At 51.7% G+C, this 22,355-nt stretch overlaps 7 protein-coding genes across 7 annotated transcripts; 4 read left to right on the plus strand and 3 right to left on the minus strand.

Annotated features, from left to right (window-relative positions):
- Positions 1-179: 179 nt before the first annotated feature.
- On the plus strand, positions 180-6,801 carry KY384_007861 (Type I Iterative PKS; the record flags this gene model as incomplete). Its single annotated transcript, XM_044816350.1, has 4 exons — positions 180-475; positions 532-820; positions 905-2,509; positions 2,854-6,801. 4 exons carry the CDS (start codon positions 180-182, stop codon positions 6,799-6,801), a joined length of 6,138 nt encoding a protein of 2,045 aa, XP_044666990.1.
- A 1,316-nt stretch (positions 6,802-8,117) lies between these two features.
- Positions 8,118-9,695, plus strand: KY384_007862 (uncharacterized protein; the record flags this gene model as incomplete). The annotated part of the gene is made up of 7 exons (XM_044816351.1): positions 8,118-8,192; positions 8,249-8,569; positions 8,635-8,915; positions 8,975-9,036; positions 9,093-9,174; positions 9,224-9,333; positions 9,391-9,695. The coding sequence occupies 7 exons, from the start codon at positions 8,118-8,120 to the stop codon at positions 9,693-9,695; spliced, it is 1,236 nt and encodes a 411-aa protein (XP_044666991.1).
- A 1,134-nt stretch (positions 9,696-10,829) lies between these two features.
- Positions 10,830-11,509, minus strand: KY384_007863 (uncharacterized protein; the record flags this gene model as incomplete). The annotated part of the gene is made up of 3 exons (XM_044816352.1): positions 10,830-11,072; positions 11,153-11,244; positions 11,302-11,509. The coding sequence occupies 3 exons, from the start codon at positions 11,507-11,509 to the stop codon at positions 10,830-10,832; spliced, it is 543 nt and encodes a 180-aa protein (XP_044666992.1).
- A 1,079-nt stretch (positions 11,510-12,588) lies between these two features.
- KY384_007864 (uncharacterized protein) lies at positions 12,589-13,962 on the minus strand (the record flags this gene model as incomplete). The annotated part of the gene is made up of 3 exons (XM_044816353.1): positions 12,589-13,205; positions 13,277-13,883; positions 13,957-13,962. 3 exons carry the CDS (start codon positions 13,960-13,962, stop codon positions 12,589-12,591), a joined length of 1,230 nt encoding a protein of 409 aa, XP_044666993.1.
- A 1,184-nt stretch (positions 13,963-15,146) lies between these two features.
- On the plus strand, positions 15,147-17,110 carry KY384_007865 (uncharacterized protein; the record flags this gene model as incomplete). Its single annotated transcript, XM_044816354.1, has 3 exons — positions 15,147-16,535; positions 16,600-16,685; positions 16,744-17,110. The coding sequence occupies 3 exons, from the start codon at positions 15,147-15,149 to the stop codon at positions 17,108-17,110; spliced, it is 1,842 nt and encodes a 613-aa protein (XP_044666994.1).
- Positions 17,111-17,983: 873 nt separating this feature from the next.
- Positions 17,984-19,786, minus strand: KY384_007866 (uncharacterized protein; the record flags this gene model as incomplete). Its single annotated transcript, XM_044816355.1, has 3 exons — positions 17,984-19,036; positions 19,093-19,237; positions 19,287-19,786. 3 exons carry the CDS (start codon positions 19,784-19,786, stop codon positions 17,984-17,986), a joined length of 1,698 nt encoding a protein of 565 aa, XP_044666995.1.
- Positions 19,787-21,279: 1,493 nt separating this feature from the next.
- KY384_007867 (uncharacterized protein) lies at positions 21,280-22,269 on the plus strand (the record flags this gene model as incomplete). The annotated part of the gene is made up of 1 exon (XM_044816356.1): positions 21,280-22,269. The coding sequence occupies one exon, from the start codon at positions 21,280-21,282 to the stop codon at positions 22,267-22,269; it is 990 nt and encodes a 329-aa protein (XP_044666996.1).
- Between the last annotated feature and the right edge of the window lie 86 nt (positions 22,270-22,355).

Consider the following 22,355-nt stretch of genomic DNA (forward strand, 5'->3'; position numbering starts at 1 on the left):
AGGCAGGATGCTTGCTCGTGAAATAAGACCGGTAGGGGATGTCATAGGCGCCGAAAAAGGGGAGCCTTGGATTAAGAGAGTCAATGAAAGGACGACAAAATCGCACATTCTTTCGTACTCTTGAGTGTCTGTTGCACTGAGCGGGTACAGCGATGCATCATCGCACCCCACCTGCAACAATGGGGTCAACACAACCCACCGTCCTCCTCTTTGGGGATGTCACAGACCCATGGGTTGACGGCATGGACTATGTCTGTCGCCAGGCTACCACGACGCCATATCTCAAAGCCTTCTTGGAGGATCTGTTCTCTGCCTTCAAGGCTGAGGTCAGAGGCATGGACCGGTTTTTGCGAGAAAGCTTTGGATCTTGTTCTAATTTCCAAGAGCTTGCCCAAAAGCACCGCCACTCCGGCGACAAGGTCGGCATGGTACATGGCATGCTTCTCTATACAGTACGAGCAGCGCTGCTGTTGAAGTGCGTCTCCTCCCTGACCCTGACTCCAACTCTGCTTTCTTGCTGACCGCCCAAAGAACTGCTGATCGCGAGCCACTGCTGCTCAACCCGGGCGAGGGCACCGAGTCGCATTTGGTAGGTATCTCTGCCGGCATATTCAACGCTGTTGCGGCGGCCGCGTCTGCCAACTTTGGCACTCTATACAGCGCATGCATCGAGGCTGGTCGGGCGTACGCCCGACTCTGCGATGTCACCTTAATTCGCTCAAGAGCGATAGAGGACCGACCTGGAGTCTGGGGCTGGGTCATCATCGACGTCGCAGTAAACAAACTTGAGAAGATACTGGAACAGTTTCAAAATGCCAAGGTACTATCCGTTCTATTTTCCGCAGGCCCGACTGCTTCGAGTAGACCGAGAAGTGTCATGTACTAATCTGAGACGCATGAGTAGGGTGTGCCAATCTCCAAGAGGGTCAAGGTTGCTATTACAGGATTTCGATGGTGCAGTATCGTAGGACCACCTTCGGTTTTAGATCTTGTTTTGAGCCAGTGCCCAGAGCTGAAGAATGCGATGAAGAACGAATTACCTGGCATTCGTGCTATGCAGCACGGCCTCGAAGTCTCGGATGCTGATGTTGACTATGTCGCGGGAGATTCTTCCCTCCACTCCATCGCCCCTCGCCCAGGATACAAGGTATGGGGGATCGCTGGGAATAAAACTAATGCCACATACTCCAGCTGGGGTCAACTGCTGAAAGCTGCAGCCTTGTCAACCCTGTCGCAACGGTTGGACATTGTGCAAGCCGTGAACAAGCTTAGTGCTCATCTCGGGATGTCAAAGCAAGCTGACATCAAGATGATGGGCCCCAGCGGCCACGCAGAGTACGTTATCAACAGCTTGAAGGCTGGGGTTGGCATGGGAACAAGGCAAATATCTGTCGATGATGATCTGGCGGCCCCTTCGTCGAGCAAAGGCGTAAGAGAAGGCGCCATCGCTATCGTTGGTATGGCGGGCAAAGGGCCCAGCAGTGAAGACCTCGACGAGTTCTGGAAAGTTATCGAGACGGGCCAAGACACCTCCCAAGAAGTTCCCAGCGACCGTTTCTCTCTGGACGAGTACTACTGTGAGACGCACGGCGCAGCCCGTTCTCCAGGTGAGGTTAAGTGCACTATGAGTTGCCGACACGGGTGCTTCATCAAGAATCCGGGCCACTTTGACGCCAAATTCTTCCACATCTCACCGCGCGAGGCTCTGCTGATGGACCCAGTTGCCCGCCTCTTCCTGATGAGCGCGTATGAAGCTCTTGAGCGGGCCGGATATTCAGCTGGCCAGACCAGGACGACGGATCCGAACAAGATAGCTGTCTTTTTCGGTGCTAGCGCTGACGACTGGTACAAAGTCAGTCATTCTTCCCTTGGTTGCGACGCATATACACTCCAAGGAATGCAGCGAGCCTTTGGCCCAGGCCGGCTAGCCTTCAATATGAACTGGGAGGGGCCGACCTACTCGCTCGACTCTGCATGTGCGGGCACAACTTCAGCTATGCACCTTGCTAGCATGAGCTTGCTGTCAAAAGACATTGACATGGCAGTTGCGGGCGCCACAAACGTACTATCAGACCCCCATTCTTTCACCCTCCTCAGCAAAGCCGGCGTCTTGTCCAACACAGGAAACTGTAAGACATACCGAGACGACGCTGATGGCTATTGCCGCGCAGATTTCAGTGGCGCCGTCGTTCTGAAGCGGCTTGAGGATGCTATCGCGCACAATGACCAGATCTTGGCCGTTATTGCGGCATCGGCCAGAAACCATTCTGGCAACTCGACGTCTATCACGACCTCGGACGCGAACGCCCAACAAAGACTGTTCAGCAAAACCCTCCGTAACGCGCGATTGTCTCCTCAAAATATCTCCTATGTTGAGATGCATGGAACAGGAACCCAGGTTGGGGACAAGGCAGAAATGGCGGCAGTCTCCAATGTCTTTTCACCAAGACCAGCTGGGCACCCTCTGATCGTCGGAGGCATTAAGGCCAACATCGGTCATAGCGAAGCAGTGAGTACCGCTTGTTATCTTCATTGTCCACTGTTGTTCTTGTTGGAGTTTCGATGGAGTAGACGTTGACCAGTAGAATAGGCTGCCGGAATGTCCTCGATGCTGAAAAGCATTCTCATGCTCCAGAAGGGCATCCTTCCCCCTCAGGCGGGCATGCCCCATGGCCTGAACCCCAACTTGCTCAAAGTTCTACAAGGCGATAGCGGTATTGTTATTCCCTCTGAAGCAACCGAGTTTAAAGGGGTTGCCGACGAGCCGCGACGTATTCTTCTCAACAACTTCGATGCGGCGGCATGTTTTCTCCCTTGCACACCCTTGTGATAGTCACGCTAAGACATAAGCAGGGCGGTAATGCATGTGTGATCCTTGAAGAATACAAGCAAGATCCAGCTAGACACAGTGGAGACGACCCTCGGTCGACTCATGTCATCTCGAGCTCGGCCAGGACACAGTCGTCGTACCTCGCCAATTTGCGTCAACTCGCCAAGTGGCTCCATGCAAACCCCAACGCCAGGATTCAGGACGTAGCCTACTCGACGACAGCACGGAGAGTGCAACATCCATTGAGGTTTGCTTTTGCGGCATCCACATCGCAGAAGGCTATTTCCGAGCTCGAGGCCGAGATCGAGCGCGCCGCCGGCGGTTCTAAGGCGGCCAAGTCCACGTCCACCGACGTCGTCTTCGTCTTCACAGGGCAGGGCTCGCATTACGCAGGAATGGGCGCCGAGCTGTACCGCACAAGCGACGTCTTCCGCAGGACGGTCGACTTGTGCGTTGCGATCTGTGCCTCTAGCAAATTCCCGCCCTTCTTAGACATTATCACCGACAGCTCTATCGACTTGGCGACCAAGGACGCGGCGCAGATCCAGCTCGCTGTCATCACACTAGAGATTGCCCTGACGGCTTTCTGGCGGTCCACTGGCATAGTGCCTGCTATGGTCATGGGCCACAGTCTGGGAGAATACGCCGCCCTGCACGCTGCTGGCGTCTTATCGTTGGTTGACACTCTGCACCTTGTCGGCTCGCGTGCTCGCCTGCTCCTAGAACGATGCGAACCGAATTCTTGTGCTATGCTCTCTGTGTCAGCTTCCGCATCATCAGTGCGAGATCGCCTCGCCCAGCGCAAAGACTCTTCCTGTAGCGTCGCATGTATCAACAGTCCAAGCGCTACCGTCATCAGCGGGACGGCGGAGGACTTGAAGCAGATCGAGGCAGACATAAAGGCTCAGGATTCAAAGACGCGCACTACGACGCTATCTAATCCGTTTGCATTTCATTCGTCCCAGATAGATGCCATACTGCACGACTACAAGACTGTCGCAAGTGGCGTAACTTATCTGCCGCCCAAGGTCCCTGTGGCGTCAACACTTCTTGCATCTGTCGTCGAGGGGCCGGGTGTCTTCAGCGAGGACTACCTCGTAAAGCAAACACGCCAGCCGGTTGACTTCTGTGGCGGCCTTGACGCCGTCAAGTCAACGCTGAAGAATTCGTTCTGGCTCGAGATCGGCCCGGGGCCGGTTTGCAATTCATTCGTGCGGGCCACACTTTCTCCACCACCTACGAAGATCAACCACAGCATCGACGCAAACTCCAGCAATTGGGCTTCCATTTCTAAAAGTCTTGCCATGGCGCACATGAGTGGGGCTGACGTCGACTGGCTAGCACTACACGCACCTTACGAGGGCAACCTTGAGCTGCTGCCGCTTCCGACTTATGTGTGGGACGTCAAGGACTACTGGATTACACATACCGACAAGAAAGCCGGACTGGTCGTTGATGCGACGCAGGCTGCGGCCCCATCGGAGCCTTTCCTCGGCACGACCGCACAGTACCTCGTAGAGAAGACCCTCTCCCCTAAGATACAGGTCACCTTCCGAGCCACTATCTCGGAGCACGGTTTCTTGGGTCTTATAGACGGCCATCAGATGCAAAAGATCGCGCTTGCTTCTGGGAGCGTCTTCAGCGACGCTGCCGCAACAGTTGCCAAATATACCCTCGAGTACAGCGGCAGGAAGGATGTGACTGCGGCACACCTCACTTTCCATGACCCGGAACTTCTCGCTCCTCTGACTCGAGACCTTGTCGGCCTTGACGGGGCACTACTCTCCACAGCCACTATGGAGAGTTCCTCGACCGACACCATCCTGGTTACGTTCAAGGCCACTTCAAAACGTGGCGAATCTCACGATCTCGGGTCGATAAGAGTCGGATATCGCAACCCTGAAAAGGCTCGGACCGACTTGGATCGTGTGTCGTTCTTCATCAACGCCAAAATCGAAGAGCGGATCCGGCTTTCCAAGGAGGGCTCAGGCCACAGGATGCAGCCAAGCGTCTTCTATGCACTCTTCGCTAACGCCGTCGAATTCTCGCCCGACTTCCAGGGAGTCCAAGAGGCATACGTTGCCGATGACTTCCAAGAAGCCGCAGCGACGATTGTGCTGCCACCTGACCCAGTGGGTACCAGCTTCACATCCTCGCCGTATTGGGGCGAGGGTCTGTTGCACCTAGCGGGTTTCATGGTCAACGGAAATCCGAGCAAGTCGCCCGACTCGACCTTTGCTGTTATGGGCTATGACTTCGTGGAGCAGCTGGCCGCCGTCGAACCTGGCAAACAATATATAACGTATACGCGTATCTCGCGGTGGGAAAAGGATACGGCTTTCTGCGCCGCTTATGTCTTCAACCCGCAGACGTCCAAGATCGTCATGCAGGCTGTCGACCTGCGATATCAGGAATTCAAGACAGCCACCTGGCGTCATATTCTTGGCGGTAAACACGGTGGAGGACCCCAGCATCAGGCTGCCACCCCTCGACCACAAAAGCCGGCTGCAAAGGATATCAAGATCAGTGACGATCCGACTGCTCCTGTGGATGTAGCACCAGTGGAACAGGAGACGAGCAAGGCACAGAGTAGCGACGCGGCCCAAGATGCAGGAGTTTTCCAGGTTATTGTGGACAGTCTTGCCACGGCGACTGGAAGCGACGCTTCAGAGTTCACTGACGACACTTTAATATCCGACATTGGCGTTGATTCAATCATGGCTATCGAGGTCGTTGGGGTTCTCAAGGAGTTGGACGTCGAACTCTCTGCCGCGTTTCTCTTCGAGTATCCCACAATCGGTGATCTCCGTCACGAATTCGGTGGGCAGGCCGCCAAAGCTCCCCAGGACGAAATCAACGCGACACCTTCTAGCAGTGCAACTGCTTCCACCAGCACAACGCCTTTCACCAGCGTAACGCCTTCCACAAGCGTGGCGCCTTCCACTAGTGCAACTCCTTACATCAGCAGGAAGACTTCCAGGGAAGATGTCCCAAAATCAGACGAATCAGTCTCCAGCGAGACCTCAAGCCTGGTTCATGTCGAAAAAGAGACGTCAGCTCCAGGTCCAGAGGCGGACATCGACCACTCGCCACTCCCTAAAGTCAGGATCACGCTACTGCAGGGCCGCGCAAAGACCGACAAGACGCCACTATACATTATAGCCGATGGTACCGGCACCGTCGCATCATTCATTCACTTCCGGCCCTTTAAGTCTAAGCAGACAGTTTTTGGCATCGACTCACCCTACTACCGCTGTCCATCCCGCCTGACCAGCAAGGTTGGCATAAAGGGAGTAGCCAAGCTCATCGTTGATGAGCTGATTAAGAGGCATGATAAGGGACCCTTCCAAGTCGGCGGCTACTCGGCTGGTGCCCTCGTCGCCTATGAAGTCTCACGGCAACTGCGCACCGCTGGGCGTGACGTCGATGGTCTTCTACTAATCGACCTGTGTTGCCCACGGTCGCAGCGGAAGGACCAACAAACGCTGCTCGCCGAAGACCAATTCAGCTACGATGTCTTCGAGCAGGCTGTCAACAAAGACGGTCTTTGGAGTTCTATTGGCGATAGTCGCGAACACTTCCAAGCTTTCTTTGTTGTCATGAACGAGTATACCCCAGCCCCAATGACCGCCGCGGATAGGCCTGCTAAGACAGCTGTCGTCTGGGCTGAGAAGGGGCTTGTCAATCGTGTGTCAGACAATCCCGAGTTGATGGAGAAACTAGTGAGAGAAGAGAATGTCCCTACCAAGTCTTATCCAGGCTTTATGCAGGATCCAAAACTGGGCACGTTTGCGTGTCTTGTCCCCGACAAGGGCGACAATCTCGGCCCCAACGGCTGGGACAAGTTCACCGGTGGAGAAGTAATGGCTATGTCTGTGCCTGGAGATCACTTTGACCTGCCCATGCCTGGACATGTTCATCTTCTACAGGAGAATATGGAGAAGGCATTTACATATTTCGGCTCGAAGTAGGATATTAGATTTTTTGTAGTTATATTTGGTTTGAAATAGGAGTTGGATACCTCTCTCATGTTTGTATAGGACCAGGCGTTACTTAAATAGCCATTATCTCAAAACCATGCACAGCTTTCATACAATTCAAGACGTCCTTCCCTCCCTACCTTATACTTGTCAACGCAGCATGGTAAGTCCTAATTGCCAAACCAAGTGATAGTTGGATTGATTCGCACCAAGGAACCTAAGAAGTTCTCTCTAGGACCATGCTCTCGAGGGCATGATTGCAGAGGAGACCCGAGTGCGAGATAATACAAAGTCATGTCATTACCTCTTGACTCTATCCAAGCATGTGTGCGCCCCTGGAAGGCGTGTAGCCCTACGCTAAGCTTAATCAGGAACGATCATAGACTGTTAGCTTTCCCAATTTTTTTCTCACTACAATCCTATGACTTTACCATGAACAGCCAGCTCCTTCCCACACAACCATCGCAAGTATTTGGGTATCCCCCATCTTGTATTTCATCGATCACAAAACGTATTCTGTTGACTTTAAGCTCCTACTCTCCGAAGAGCAACAGCAATGGCCGTGAACCTGAAGCTGCATGTTTCAACCTTGTCAGTCAGCTGTCTACTCCGTTTGGGGCGGTCAATTGGTGGTTTGTAAAAGCCTGCACCTTGAACAGCCATGCTCATCATTCTGTCTCCATGGGATTACTATCGGTCTGCATGGCTTGCATAACCCCGAGTAAATTCGGGAAACCCTTTCCCGAGGTTTGTTTCTCAAGTCATGAACTGCCTATTCTCAAATTTATTGCACTTCCCTTGAGTGCCATAATTCACGGCAGGCAAATGCATAATAGCTAGCTGAGACCATCAGTTCGTCATGTTGACGGATCTAAGATAGAGTCTTATGTGGTGTCCAGCATGAGCCTATTCTGCACCATTTTTCCGGTGGCGTCCAACTTTCTCCTAGATACCTCTACATACTAGAAAATCGCTCACCGATCATGGAAAGGCAAGCTCCGCTGTATTCTCGCCGTACATCTTTTGGCTCGTTCACAGACGTGCTTTCCCGAAATACGAGTAAGCCCGTGGATTCCATGCACATCGCGTGTGGAAATGAGATCACGTTGCAGCATGAAGGCTGATCCAGGAACTTGGCGGCTGAAACCCGCTCATGTTAGAAAACTAGTATGACAAGCCAGGCTCAGAGAGCTACCTGCCCCAACTTGGTGAGCTGTCCATCACAAAACCCTCAACTCTACATGTGGAGCAAGCTATTTCACTTGTCACTGTACTCTAGCCGCTGTAGCACATAAGTAACCAAAATCATGGACATCATCATCGTTGGCGCTGGGATTGCCGGTCTGAGTGCTGGAGTTGGTCTGCGTAAGGCAGGGCATAAAGTGACGGTTGGCATCCTCTAAGGTGACAGGAAGGCTCGCTCCTGACGAGATGCCAGATTCTCGAACAATCATCATTAGCGCACGAAGTCGGAGCCGCCATCACTATCAAACCAAATGCGTCGCGGGTTCTTCGGTCGTGGGACTTTTCTCCAGAGGCATCTGGTATGGTCGCCATACGCAATGGGAGCCTGATTGATGGCACGAACATGAATGTGTTGATTCCAAGCTACTACAAAGACTGCGAATCGAATTATGGCGTGCCCATGTACTCCGTCCATCGCGAAGATCTTCACACCCAGATAAAAGTCCTGGCTACGCGCAAGGAGGGCGCCGGGCGCCCCTGTGATCTTCAGACACGGTCCAAAGCTGTTGAATATGTAAGCAAGTGAGAAAGACTGTGATTCGGCCTTGGGCTGGGAGGCTACTAACATGCCTCCACCAGGATGCAAAAAACGGCAAAGTAACGATGGAAAACGGTGAGGTCTTGCAGGCCGATCTCATAATTGCCGCAGATGGTGTGCATTCGAACGCTGTGCAGCATGTTCTCGATGACAATCAAGTTGTCCAATCTGGAGATACAGGATGGGCGTGTATGCGGTGGCTGGTTCCAAGAGATGACTTCCTCTCAGACCCAGAGACGGCCCACATGATTCGAGACTCATCAACAAGATACTTCACGGGATCTGAGGGCGCGGCTGGCTTGGTGTGGTACCCATGTCGAAAGTGCGTCGTACCGTCCCTTCAAAGATCTCTAGCAAGCTACTTACCAATCTGAAATATAGCAACGAGGTACAGAACTTCTTGTACCTCTCACGGGATTTTGATACCTCCCACATCGGAGAAGGTATGGATGAAACTTTCCCAATCCAACGAAAGACCAAGCGCTAAGATCGAGTGTAGATTTCCGAGCGAAGGTAGACTCAAGCCTGCCGCTGGAATATGCCGAGAGGCATTTTGCCCCGGAAGTGCAAACGATAGTCAAGTGAGTATGACTGTGACTTGTGCAGATGAATGCCTTACACTCGATACAGAAAAGCCCAAGAGGTGAAGATGTGGAAACTGATCGCCAGAGATCCGATTCCCAAATGGCATAAGGACCGCCTTGTCCTGATTGGCGACGCAGCTCACCCAATGCTCACCTGTAAGCTTTTCCCCCTTGTCATTCGGTTCTAAGAATTACTTGCTGACCCAGAAACAGTCCAAGGTCAAGGTGGTGGACAGGCGATCGAGGATGGTGCAGCCCTCGGCGTCCTATTCGACCAGCTTTCTGACAAAGCCGCCATCGAAGATCGACTGCAGCTGTTCGAGCAGGTTAGGCGAAACAGAGGCTCAGCACTCCAGATTCTCTCCGGTATCAATCCGCCAGCACCGCAATCTGTCCGCGATGCTGCCGCCGAATACCTTCCAGATGGCAAGAAGCTTGATTCCACCGACGAGATCAACGAGTACGTCTTTTCGTTCGATGTCATTCAGGAATCGAAGGCTGCGCTTGCTGCCGCGTAGAGAGGCTGTAAGAAGTTTCAAGTGGGAGGAGATTGGTCGATAGTGGTCATAGATAGCTCTGTGAGAATAGTTCGTCTCGTTGAACACGTCGTCTAGACACGCATTCGATGTAACTTTAGAAATATCAGCTTATCAGATCCATGGGTTTTCTTGCTCTATATCCTGTAATGGGCTCCCAGCGGTAACGGTTACGTATCCTTCCCACTATGATACCTTTGGCCTTGTTTGCCTGACACATCCATCATCCTTAGTCAAGGCGTGTAAAATATCCTCAAATGATCTACTGAGGGTACCCAAAAAAGGCTTGATTTCATGAGTAGAATAGCTTGTCAACTTATATAGAAGTGCGTTTAGCCAGCCTGATCCTTCTCTAGACCATACAATCATGGCATTCCAAAGCAATACATCCAAAGTTCAAGGTCCAGCACCGCACCCCCTAATCTGAAATCGCAATAACAGGGAATGTCTGAGCACTAGATTTCTGCTGCTAGTTCTTTCGAAGTAGTATCTCAAGAAAATTAATTAGCCAAAGCAGTCCCAAAGCTCCGACAGTCAAGGTGTTAAGCCTTCTGCACTGTCGGCAGGCAAACTAAATGTGCGCGTCACGAAGTAGGTCGGCGATTACAAGGGAGGCATAAGTGATATGAATATCTGATGAAATACTGTCATTTGAAGTAAGATGTGTAGAAGAAGATTAGATGAAGCGCGACATGTGTAGTAAGATAGGCTTTTACCGGTATGAGCCTGCAGGAACACTTCTAAATCCTACAAGTCAGCTTACCAGGGGCAAATGATCAACTTTCAAAGAAGAGTGCACCTTTGCAATCTTTTGTCAAATCATCAGTATCTGCGGCAAATGATCGACTTTCAAAGAAGAGTGCACCTTTGCAATCTTTTGTCAAATCATCAGTATCTGCGCGTTGATCTAGGCTAGGAGCCGTTCATCACAAAACAAGATGTACCTTGGGGGTAGAAAATGTCATATTAGATACCGAAGGATCTCTAATTTTGATTGCTCAAAAAGCTTCTACACCACATCTCCCACCCTCTCAAACCCTCAATCCATAGCTATTCACAAGCCTCACCATCCCATCCAAATGAGTGACTCCTACAAACAACCCAAGACCCCAGCCCCTAATAGTGCCCACTCGTCTGCAACTCAAACACATCGACCGACACCTTGCCAGAAGGATAAGTAGCCTCAAATTCGCCCACATAGTCGCCAAAAGCTAGATACTGGTATTTTGGCGAATCGGTGGAGAACGACATGCGCGCGAAGCCGTGGAGATGGGGCAGGTTGTAGTGGATGTTTCCATCGACTTTCAGGAGCATTGCTACTCCATCGGTTGTGTTTAGGGCGAAGGTGTTGACGTAGGTCTAGAGCACGTGATATGATATGATTAGCGGATACTCCTGAGGTAGGTGAGGAAGGAGATGGCGCAGTTTGGATTACTTACGCTTTCAGTCATAGGAGGAGCAGCAATGGGAAAGGTTTCGAATTCGGTACCGAGTTTGATGATTTTGCCCATTATGGCGCCGGTGAAGTTGCCTTGATTTTAATCAGTACAGTGAGTCCACTGGCGAAGTCGAGGGTGGTATGGCTTACCGCCTTGGTTGTTAGCTTGTCCGGTCATGATGCCATTGGTCTCGTTCACGTAGGTTGAGTCCTCCACTTTCAGGTCGATGTGAACGAATGGTTTGAGCATGGGAGGCTTCAATAGTGTGATATTTGACGACTGTGCGTAGGTGGATTGTGTCAGGAAAGCCAGAGCGGACAATGCCGCAATGGCAAGAGAGGCTGGGCTACGGAGCATCTTCGAAGTTGGGATGTGATTCCTGTTTCTAGGTGAAGAGTAGCGACAGATTTGTAGGCTGTGGGTTGGTTTTCTCTAAGTAACCTTCCAATGCTTTTGTAGTAGACTAGAGCTGAGTTTTGTTTCTGGGCAGGCATGGTTGGACTGTTCCCAAGTTGAGTAAGACAAAGCTAGTACCGGGAAGTTGAGAGTCGGGAGATCAAATGCAAGGTACCTGACGTCAACGTGGGTGCAAGGATGGCAGGCATCTTTTCGAGATCTGAATCCCCGAAAGCCGTATCTGCTTGGCTGACAGGGACCGGCAGGAAGACCAAAAAACGAAAACGAATGCTGCGACCTCCAAAATGGGGTCCCCGACCAAGCTCAATGAGACTATCATAATCGTTGGGAATATTCGTCAGGCTAGCACTGACAGTATCAAGGTCGAGAAGATCCTCGTTCTCTTATTGATCCTTTTCGGCTCCCCGTCACCAAAATCAACATCACCGAGGCGAAGATGTTGCACGAAGTCAACGTTTAGGGGTTTTCTAGCCGTGTTTCGTGTGTTTACACCTCTCGCTGATCGAGTCTAAGCAGATAATTTCCATTAATCGACGCTGTCATTTCCATGGTATGGCCAAATATTCAAAGACACCAGCCACACTTTCGGGGTTCGGTAAAAAGCTAATCCGGTCATTACCCCTTTTTTTTGGTACTACGCCCAAAGTAGCAAGCGCAGCCGAAGAGCACACAAGGTAATGTATCTGTAGCCTTGCCGCTGCATGCAAGTCTAACTTATGCGAGTCCACGCGCTTGTCAGTGAGGCCAGAGGTACAGTATTGCATGAGACCTATGAACAGTACGCAGGACCCGTTGCTTGGCTTTTGCCGAGTGCTAAATTACCAGCTGGATAAAGACTGACTTAATAATGGAGCACGTCAGACGTCGATAGGGATGGCTTAAGTGGAAGAGTCGTAGGAGCTATTGAAAAGGAACGTATTCAAAAGATTGTGCTGATAATACAATCGAGAAACTTCTCGCGTTTAGATTTTGGTCCCTCTTCCACAAGTACACATATGTTCATGTCATACCACACATGATCATAGCCCAAGCACCACCTCCACGATGGCCGCTGCACCCGATCCATGCACCTTCTTCACGTCCAACCTCTCGTCTGCCTCCCTGAATAGCGCCTGCCACTCATTTTGCGTTCGCTCCTTGGCCCCCAGCTCCACCATCATCATCATGTCCATCTGGTGCATGCCGCGCTCCTCATGTAGCGGCGTACCACTGTTGGGACCGGGGAGCACCCTTTCGCTGACAAGCATCGGCGTTCCTGGGGCGGCGGCCTCTAGTGCGGGCACTAGTGCACGGGCGATCTTTATGCAGTCGGCGTCGTTCCAGTTGTGATAGATGTGGCGGAGGAAGAACCCAGCTACGGGACCGCGAGCAGAAAGGCGTTCTGATGGCGGCTGCACCTGAAAGAAGTCGTGTTGCATTAGCTCGATGCGGCCGGCCACGGCAGGATCTTCCTTCGCGAGGATGCGCTTGCCCTCAGCAAGCATATCAGGCGAGTCTTGCACGAGGAAGTTGAGTTGTGGGAATCGCTGCGCGAGGGTGAGGGCGACGTGCCCGCTGCCGCCACCCACATCGACGATGGTGCCGTTGAGGGTTTCCCATGGGAACAGGTCAGCCATTGTGCTAGGTTTGCGGTCGACTGTGATTTCCTATCAGTCATTGCACTTTACAGATGCTGAAAGACATTGAGGAAGTTCTAAATTTACTCACCGCTCGCAACTCCAGCCATAGCCTTGGCGAATCGAGCAGCGTGCTCCGGGTTCTGGTCGTAGTAATCAAACATAGAGGCACCAAGGCGAGTATTGAAGGGGGAATGCGTGAGATCGGAGATCTGAGGCGACGCCTTGATGGTGTCGCTCGTCGAAGAGGCGGCCTTGAAGATCTCGTCCATTCCAAAATGCCCAGCACTCCTCAAGTTTTCGTCTCGTTTGAAGAGGACGCTGGTCAACGTGTGCGCGAACCAACCTTCCTTGATCTCTCTGAAAACGCGATGCGTGCACAGCATCCTCATTACCTGGCGCGTCCGACCCACGTCAATACCTGCCTGCCGTGCGACCTCCTCTAATGCGATGCCCTTTTCCGATTCAGGCACAATAGTGAAGAAGTTGAAATCGAATGCGACCTGAAAGGCAGCCAGATCGTTGCTGAAACAGATGAGGCTGCGTATCGTACGGCGTGGCCCGTTGACGAGCAGACGTAAATCGTCGAGCGAGGCCAAGAGGTGGCTCCGCAGGGCAGCTTGTTCTGGGGTCTCTGGTATGTCTGCTGAGTCGGGCGAAAAACTTGGGGCTGGGGCATTTTGGGAAGCGAGCAGCGTCTTGATGTTGGCCGCATCGTGGACAATGTCCAGTGCCAGGTTAAGAATGTCGGTAGAGGGGGAGAAGCCTCACTCTCATGGCTGATACCGTTTGATAACATGATTGTATCTATTCACTGGTAATCTGGCGTGCTGATATTCTGGTATGCTTGTGTGCTGAATTGGGCGTATAAAGTATCGTTTGTCTGAACTTTCCAATTTTCACTTATGACGGGGCGGTACCTAAGAAGACTAGAAAGACTTTTGAAGGCCCAGCTCCTGTGATGTTCTAAGTGCAAGCGATTGCTTGGGTAGCTGCGTCTTGAATTTGATTTCCCGGTCCTATCTCCTCGGACTTCAGGCTGACAGAGATTGAAAGCCCCCCTCAGGCTTCCCGACGGTATCATATTGGCCACCGCGTGCTGAAAACAGAATGAGGGAACAATTTCCACCAAAGGTTTGTTTCAAATGATTCCCTTGTTTTAAGCACCGGCCAAGACTGTGATCGTTAGCTGATTCCCGAACTGCATAATATGGATCCCCGATACACAGCCACATGTGGCGCTTCACAAATACGGAAGTGCAATGCGCGTATCGTTGTACTTGCAGGCCGACACATGGCATTCGCGTGCTGAAATGCCGGAGATAATTCGAATTGCGACTGTGAATCATCATCACTCTATTTCTCGGTTCCGGGGACCTGCATAGCTCACGTGATGTTTCACAGAGCTGGAAATCCTTATCCACCTCATCATCACTCTATTCCTCGGACCCGGGGACCTGCATAGTACAATGCAGGGCACCGTGCCACACGTGGCGCTTCGCAGAGCTGGAAGGACCGCAACCCTAGACCATCATCGTCGCTCTTCATTCCAGTTCCGGAAACCTGGGATAATGCCAGGCATCAAGCCATCATGTGGCGCTTTCTCTGAAAGGATCGCGATCCTGCATCATCCTCACTCCATATACTAGGTCCGGCGACAGGGGACGACGCTAGACACTAGGCCACAAGTAGCGTTTCGTAGAGCAAGAACAGCTGCGACCCTAGATCATGATCACTCTATGTCCTAGTTCCGGTGACACGGGACAAGGCTAGGTACTAGGCCGAAAGTGGCGCCTCGTAGAGCAAGAAGAATTGCGACCCTAGATCATTGTCACTCTGTATCTCATTCCCGAGGACAGGGGGCAACGCCAGGTAACGCACCAGAGACTTAAAGGAACCCACAATGCCCAACCTGCTGTTTTTCCCTGTTTTGAGGCCACTGTCACTAGCAAATTATAGCCATGACATACTCTTTCCTCTCGCTGCTCACGCTCGCAGCAGCAGGCGTCTCGGCTGTCTCGGTAGGTCGTTTTCCCAGGACAACCAGCGAAGGCAGAGAACTTGCGACTCGCGACACCAGCGGATTGAGCCCTGGATGCCAGAATTCCCCCAATTCTCGCAAATGCTGGGGCAAGTACGACATTAACACCAACTACTATGACGAGGTCTTTCACACAGGCAAAACAGTCGAGTACTGGCTCAATATCGAGGAGATCGACTGCCATCCGGATGGGTACAAGCGAAAATGCCAGGTCGCCAACGGGACAATGCCTGGTCCAGCAATCACAGCGGACTGGGGCGACGACGTCGTTGTCCACGTAACTAACAACCTCCCAATCAATGGCACGGCTATACATTGGCACGGGATCCGCCAGCTCAATACCAATGAGTACGATGGGACTCCTGGCGTCTCTCAATGTCCTATACCCCCCGGAGATAGCATGACGTACAAGTTCCACGCCAGCCAATACGGCACTTCGATGTGGCATAGCCATTTCGCTATCCAGTATAGCATGGGGTTGCATGGACCCCTGAACATCAACGGCCCGGCAACGGCTGACTATGACGAGGACCTTGATACCATCTTCATGACAGACTGGGGCCATGAGACTGAGTTTGCAACATGGGCGAGTGTCGCCACCTTCAATGTCACATTTGATGGCGCGCTCACCGGAATAATCAACGGCCAAAATACAGGAAATTGCACGGCGACCAATGCCACCAAGCCAGATCCAAACTGTATCGATGGGGGTCATAAATATGAACTTAACTTCGAGCCGGGCAAAAAATACCGCCTCCGGCTCATCAATATCGCCACCGAGGCATGGTTCCAGTTCAGTATCGACGGGCACAAAATGACCGTCATAGCAATGGACTTGGTGCCGATTGTGCCGTATGAGACAAACAACGTGCTGGTCAATATGGGCCAGCGGTACGATGTCATCGTCGAGGCGAATGCGCCCCCGGGCGACTACTGGCTTCGCAGTGGTTTCGTCAAATCCTGCATACCTAACGGCGCCCCAGAAAACATCACAGGTATTGTCAGATACAACAAAGATAGCACCGTCGAACCTACAAGTACAAGTGACGTGAAGCGGATTGGATACTGCATGGATGAGCCTACCGCAAGCCTAGTGCCGTGGGTGCCGGTTGACGTGAAGAATATTGATGGGAACATCATATCCGAGAACGTCACCGGGGAGTACTTCCAAGGCAAGTTCCTCAGATGGTCGTTCAACAAGGCCGATGGCGGTTTCATGTGGACGAACTGGTCGCAACCGGCGCTAGGAGATGTCGTATCTGGGAACATAGCTGGTATTCCAAAGGGCGACAACGCTTTCCCGATCGGGGTAAGTGAAAGCCATCTGTGATGAAACCACTTCACGGGGCCCAAATACTGACGCGGACTGCTAGGCTTTGACCAATGCCACAGCAGCCAAGTTCAAGGATGGCAAACAGTGGGGCGTTCTCGTACTCGAAGATATCACGCGTATTCCAGGGTAAGTGCACTTGTCGCTCAATCTGTCACGTCCTCTGCTAATCATTCCTGCCACACAGTATCACTCATCCCATGCATCTCCATGGTCACGACTTCGTCGTGCTATCATCTGGTCTCGGTCTGTGGGACGAATCGACCGTTGGCTGGCAGTTGAAGAACCCAGAGCGCCGCGACACTATTACTATGCCGCCTAATGGCTTCATCGTCATGGCGTGGGCACTTGACAACCCAGGTATCTGGGCCCTCCATTGCCACATTCCCTGGCATAGCAGCCAAGGCTTTTCAGCAACGGTCTTGGAGTCGCCGGCTCTGATTCCAGGAAGCGGAGCCACGAAAGACTGGGACACGGTCTTCGCACCACAGTGCAAGAAGTGGAATGACTATTACCCAACTTCAACATACAAACAGGACGACTCCGGTGTTTAGGTTCGCATAAGCGGGATTTTCAAGTTGTATATTACCTTTTTGTGAGCGCATCAGAGTCCGGGCTACAGACTGAGCTATATTGGACGCCGTTTGTTTTGCGGGTATCGAGTGATGTCCCTTGGAGACATGTCATAGATAGGACAAGACACTCCCAAAGAAAATATGAATGAAAAACGTGGTTAATTACTCTTGAAGCAGCTTCTCCGTCCCATTCCATTTTTGCCAGTGCGTCATCGGATGTTGTCATAGAAAGGGTTGGAAGCTGAGGTACACAAACCAAAGCTTATGTTGAAAGCAATCCGAGTAAAATCATCGAGCTCTTAGTGAAGCCGCGAACCAGCAGAGGAAATATTGTGCCTGACTTTGTTAAATTCCCGGCGATTCACTTGTAAGCGTCATAGATCATCTAGTAGAGAGCCAGCACCGGTATCAACACGGTTTCAGGCAGCTGAGGCAAAAGCCTGTTCCTCATTCTCATTGAAGGTCAATATTCGTGTTTGGTTCGCGTAGGAAGGGATGGTTTTTAATTATCGAAAGAATTCTTCAGTAAGTAGCAGCGGCGGAGCGGAACAACTAGTATCCGGTGTCCTTCTCTCGCAGGTATGAAAGTATTAAAACGGAGAGACGTGCGATGTGGTGATAGGAAATGGTTTATATTTCTGGAGCAATCACATCGCTATGAACAAACAAAGATGAATAAGACCCGCCCAATTCTCTTGCGTGAGGGTACATACTCCTGAATCGTACACCTATGCAATATTGAAGTCTCTAATATGATTCTCATTTCCAGTCCATCTGCCATTTCCGAGAAGATTACCGGGCCTCCGGCTTCAACTGCCCTCCTTCTACACTTTGGATTCATTCTTCTCTCTGCTATTTCGTTGGAGCGGTGCTTTGAAAGACCTTTTCTCTCTTCATGAAGGCCGAGCAGATGAGAGTTGTGGCTCCACCCACAATAACAAGAACGTAAGCATTCCCAATGGCTTTGACAATCCCTTCCAGAACGTTGCCCCTGATCTGTGAAGTCAACTGTTCGAACAGCGTACCTGAAGCTCCAGCCACCACGGCTTCAACCTGGTCGTTTGTGTAGCCAAGACCATCGAGCGCGTGTCTGACATTCTTTAAAGCGAATGTTTGGAATAAGCGTCCTGCAATTGTTAAAGCAATTGTCGTACCGCCTAGTTGTGCCATGTTGATGAATCGAATGGCTGCTGGTTGCTTGTGAATGGGAAGCTTAGCCTGTGCGATAGAATATCCGAGCTGTAAGCTGCCTCCTGCACCAATAGCAACCAGTATGCTGTAAGCATACACAGCCCCGGCGCTTGTGGTATTCTTCACCGTGTACATAAGAGCTCCACCCGTGGTACCCATAACACCGCTAAGGACATACCATGGCATGTAAAAGCCAGTTCTAGGCATAATCCCGCCGCTTGTCATAGTAGTAAAAACACCAACGAGGACGAAAGGTAGAAGACGAACAGCGGCCTTGATAGGTTCGTCCCCGCGAGTGAACTGGAAGTGAATTGGTATATAGTAAACCGGGATGAACAGCATTGTCGAAGTTGCGGCAGTACAAACGAATAGTAAGACTATTGTTCTGCTATAGAGTAGATCCACCGGAAAAATTCGTCGTTCTGGACTCGTCGTGAGAGAGAATGCTTGTTGTAGAATAAAGATTACCACGAGAGAACCGCAAAGAGTGAGAGATATCGTGGTACTAGGATCATCCCACGCCCATGATCCTTCGGCAAGGGTCAAAGGAACGATAAACATCGCAAATATGCCCGCCAAAAGGAAAGTCCCAAGACTGTCGACTTCTCGAATCTTCTTCAGTGTGGAGACGCCTGGTGCCGGTTGAATTGAGGGTAGAGAGAACAGATAAGTAGGACCACTCAGTGCCGCAACGACTAGATTGATATAGAAAGCCTGCGATATTATTAGCGAATGAAGTCCGACTGCATAAAATCATTGGCAGTTCTTACCCATCTCCAGGTAGCAGAGCTCTTTGCAAAAGCTCCACCAACAACAGGTCCCAGAATGGCGCCAACACCCCAACAAAGGCCGGCTCCAGCAACGTACATAGGCCGTTCTTTGAGCGACGTAAGGCTTGCAAATATGTTCAAGTTCCTAGATACAATCAGAAGAAGCACAAGGATTATTTATGGCACAGATTTACCCTAGGTAGAGACCTGAACCACCAATACCAGCGATAACTCTACCAATGATGAGGGAGTCCATGTCTGGGGAACCGCCGCAGAGAGCGCTCCCTGCCTCAAAAAGAGCGAAGCTGATAATATACAACCATTTAGAATCGAAGGATTCGTACATGACTCCGAGGGGCAGAATGATGGCGACGGAGCCAAGAGGGAATGCAGCTCCAATCCATGTCAACTTTTCAATGTGACCGAAATCTTGCACGATGGGAACCTGTACGTCTGCTACGATTGTTGTGTCGAGGCCGTAGAGAAGAGTGGCCGAGTACAAGGCCGAGCATGTTAGGATCCATCGGAAGGTGCCCATGTTTCGAGGTATCTCATCTGGATCGGAGCTTGCCAGTTTCTCGGTGCTGTAGTTTCTCTCATCCCCAGAAGGCCTGTAGTTCCCCTCATCCCCTGAAGACAACGACAGCTCTATGTCTCGACTCGCGCCGAAGCTGAGTTGTGAGTGCGAGGCCATCGTGTATGGAAGAAGATTCGCAAACAGAAATCTCGAGGAAGGGAAGCAAAACTAGTGATCAAAAGTGGAAGTTGAGTATGACAGCAAAGAGGCAGCAAACTTCCAGGCCTCGTGGCATGAATACATATAGATGTGACAAGCTCAGACAGGGACATCTTATGACGTCCAAGGCTTCTAACAGACGAGACCACCCACACATGAGTTATACGATGTGTGGACCTTCGCCCCTACACGTGCCCGCCGGACGTATTGTCTTACCGATCGCAGCCAATTGAGTGACTCATTTCTGGATCACATAATCCATCTAGGAGGTCCCCAATTCTTTATATGTCGGTGACTGCAGAGTTCGAGGGCGGCTCTGTTTCAAGACCGCATGACCGATGGTGGCAATCATATTGTTGAGGAATAAGCGCGCCCAACATCACAGCAGAAAGCAGCCTCATGATGCCCACCTGCCTAACTGAAGGCTTAGAAATGGCAACGTGATCCCCTAAACCTCGGGCAAACACGCTTGACGCCCTGCCAGATGCGTCATCGTCGGGGAGCCGTCGGGGAGCCTTCGGGGAGCCACCGAGGTTCACCATGGATTGAGAGCATGTATAGGGCGGTACAATCAGACGATGCGGCCGCATAGAGAGTGGAGCCCGAGGTTGCATAGAAGTCTGATGTAGAAAAACAATGTCAGTCTTACATACCTATCCTTTTCCACGTGTGCGGGAGGTCCGACCCTGACTTCTGACTTTAGCTCCCGTGCCGCTAAGCAGCTCCTGGTTAGCGCGCCGAGGCATTATATTTCTGTCTAAATCCGTCGTAGCGGATCAAATTTCGTAAGTCTCTTTTGACCGGTGAGGCGCATTGTCCCTTGGAATCTCAGCATGTTTGACTGCTGTATGGTCGTGAAAGACTAGTCGGAGGCTTGGTCGGCTCGGAATTGTCGTAAAGATGACTTCTCTACCAAGCCCCTGAGTTGTTCGCGTGTTCGTAAATGAGCATGGTGGATGGACTGAGTGGATGAGATCGGTGCAAATCGCTGATTAGAAAGCCTTAGAGCATGCGTACGGCTAGCCTCCATGAAACACATCGTTTCCTACCATGCAGCCTATCTGTTCTTTAGATGTCAATCCATAAGCGCAATAGGGAGTAGCGAAGAAGTGTAGGCTCGCGAGCGTTGATATCGTACCACCGAGTTTATAGATTCACCATTGAGTACATATTTGAGTCTTGTAGACTCCTTGCCTTGTTCGCTTGTATCTCCCCGCAAAGCAAAGTCATGCAGCAAGCGTTTGCAACATCGGTTGGATAGTTCTCTTAAGACGGTTGATAATTGGCGGCCTCCACACTAGAACTATCCACTCGCGGATTTGACTTGCACACATACTACCCGCTCTTCCCACGCCTTTCACTTGCACCAACCACGCAATAATGATCACTCCAACAAGTAATCCCATAAGTTCACAATTAATTCTCCACCGCATTATCCCTGTCCACCCACTATGACAGCCCCCCGCAAAGTCTGGCCCCAATACCCCACCAGCACCTCCGCCCCCTCTTCCACCCCACCTTCCTCGTCCACTGCTCTCCCCACTCTCCGCACCGTTGCGCCCTCCACTCCCTCAACCCGCCTCCAAAACCTCGTCTGTATAATAACCGGTGCTTCCTCTCCCCTCGGCATCGGCCGCGCCACAGCCCACCAATTCGTCCTCGCCGGTGCCAGGGCAATCTACATATGCGACTTCAACGCTCCCCAAAACCTATCCTCCCTACAAGCCGAACTCGAGTCTCTCCCCTCTTTCCTAACTATACCTTCCTCCCCTAATGCGTCGAAAACGCGGCGACCAGAAATCCACACACGCCTCTTCGACGCCGCGGACGAAGCCGCCGTGAAAGCCGTAGTAAATGATGCGATAGAGCGGTACGGGCGCCTCGACGTCTTCTTCGCCAACGCAGGTATCGTGGGAACGCATAAACTCTTCACCTCCATCTCCTCCTCCGAATTCCTATCAACACTACGCACGAACGTGCTCTCCGTGTTCCTGGCGATGAAATATGCAGCGCCTGCTATGCGGCTCAAATCTTCCCACAAGACGGAGCCGGGCGGGAGCATCATCGCGACTTCCTCGGTAGCGGGATTGAGGTCGAACGCCGGGTCGACGGATTATTCAGCTAGCAAAGCGGCTGTGCTGTCGCTCGTGCAGAGTACGTGCTATCAGCTCGCGGGGTCGGGGGTCAGAGTCAATGCGATATTGCCTGGCTTGATAGAGACGGGGATGACGGCGCTGGTGTTTGAGGGGGCAAGGAAGAGGGGGACTGAGGCGAAGGTGGGACAGTTGAATCCGATGGGGAGAGCAGGCGTTGCTGATGAGGTGGCGCGGGTGGCGATGTTTTTGGCGAGTGCGGAGAGTAGTTATGTTAATGGGCAGGGCTGGGCGGTCGATGGGGGCTTGAGCGCGGGCTTACCTTGGGTGAGGGGGAAGTTGGCTTGATGAAAGGGGGAAGGGGGATTTGGTTGGGAGGGTGTTGGTGGGTATAGCGTTTTTGTCAACTCGTGGTATGTAAAAAGTTTAGCACA

This window comes from Bacidia gigantensis (assembly GCF_019456465.1).
Source record: "Bacidia gigantensis strain McMullin 20006 chromosome Unknown contig_278, whole genome shotgun sequence".
Lineage (NCBI taxonomy): Eukaryota > Fungi > Ascomycota > Lecanoromycetes > Lecanorales > Ramalinaceae > Bacidia > Bacidia gigantensis.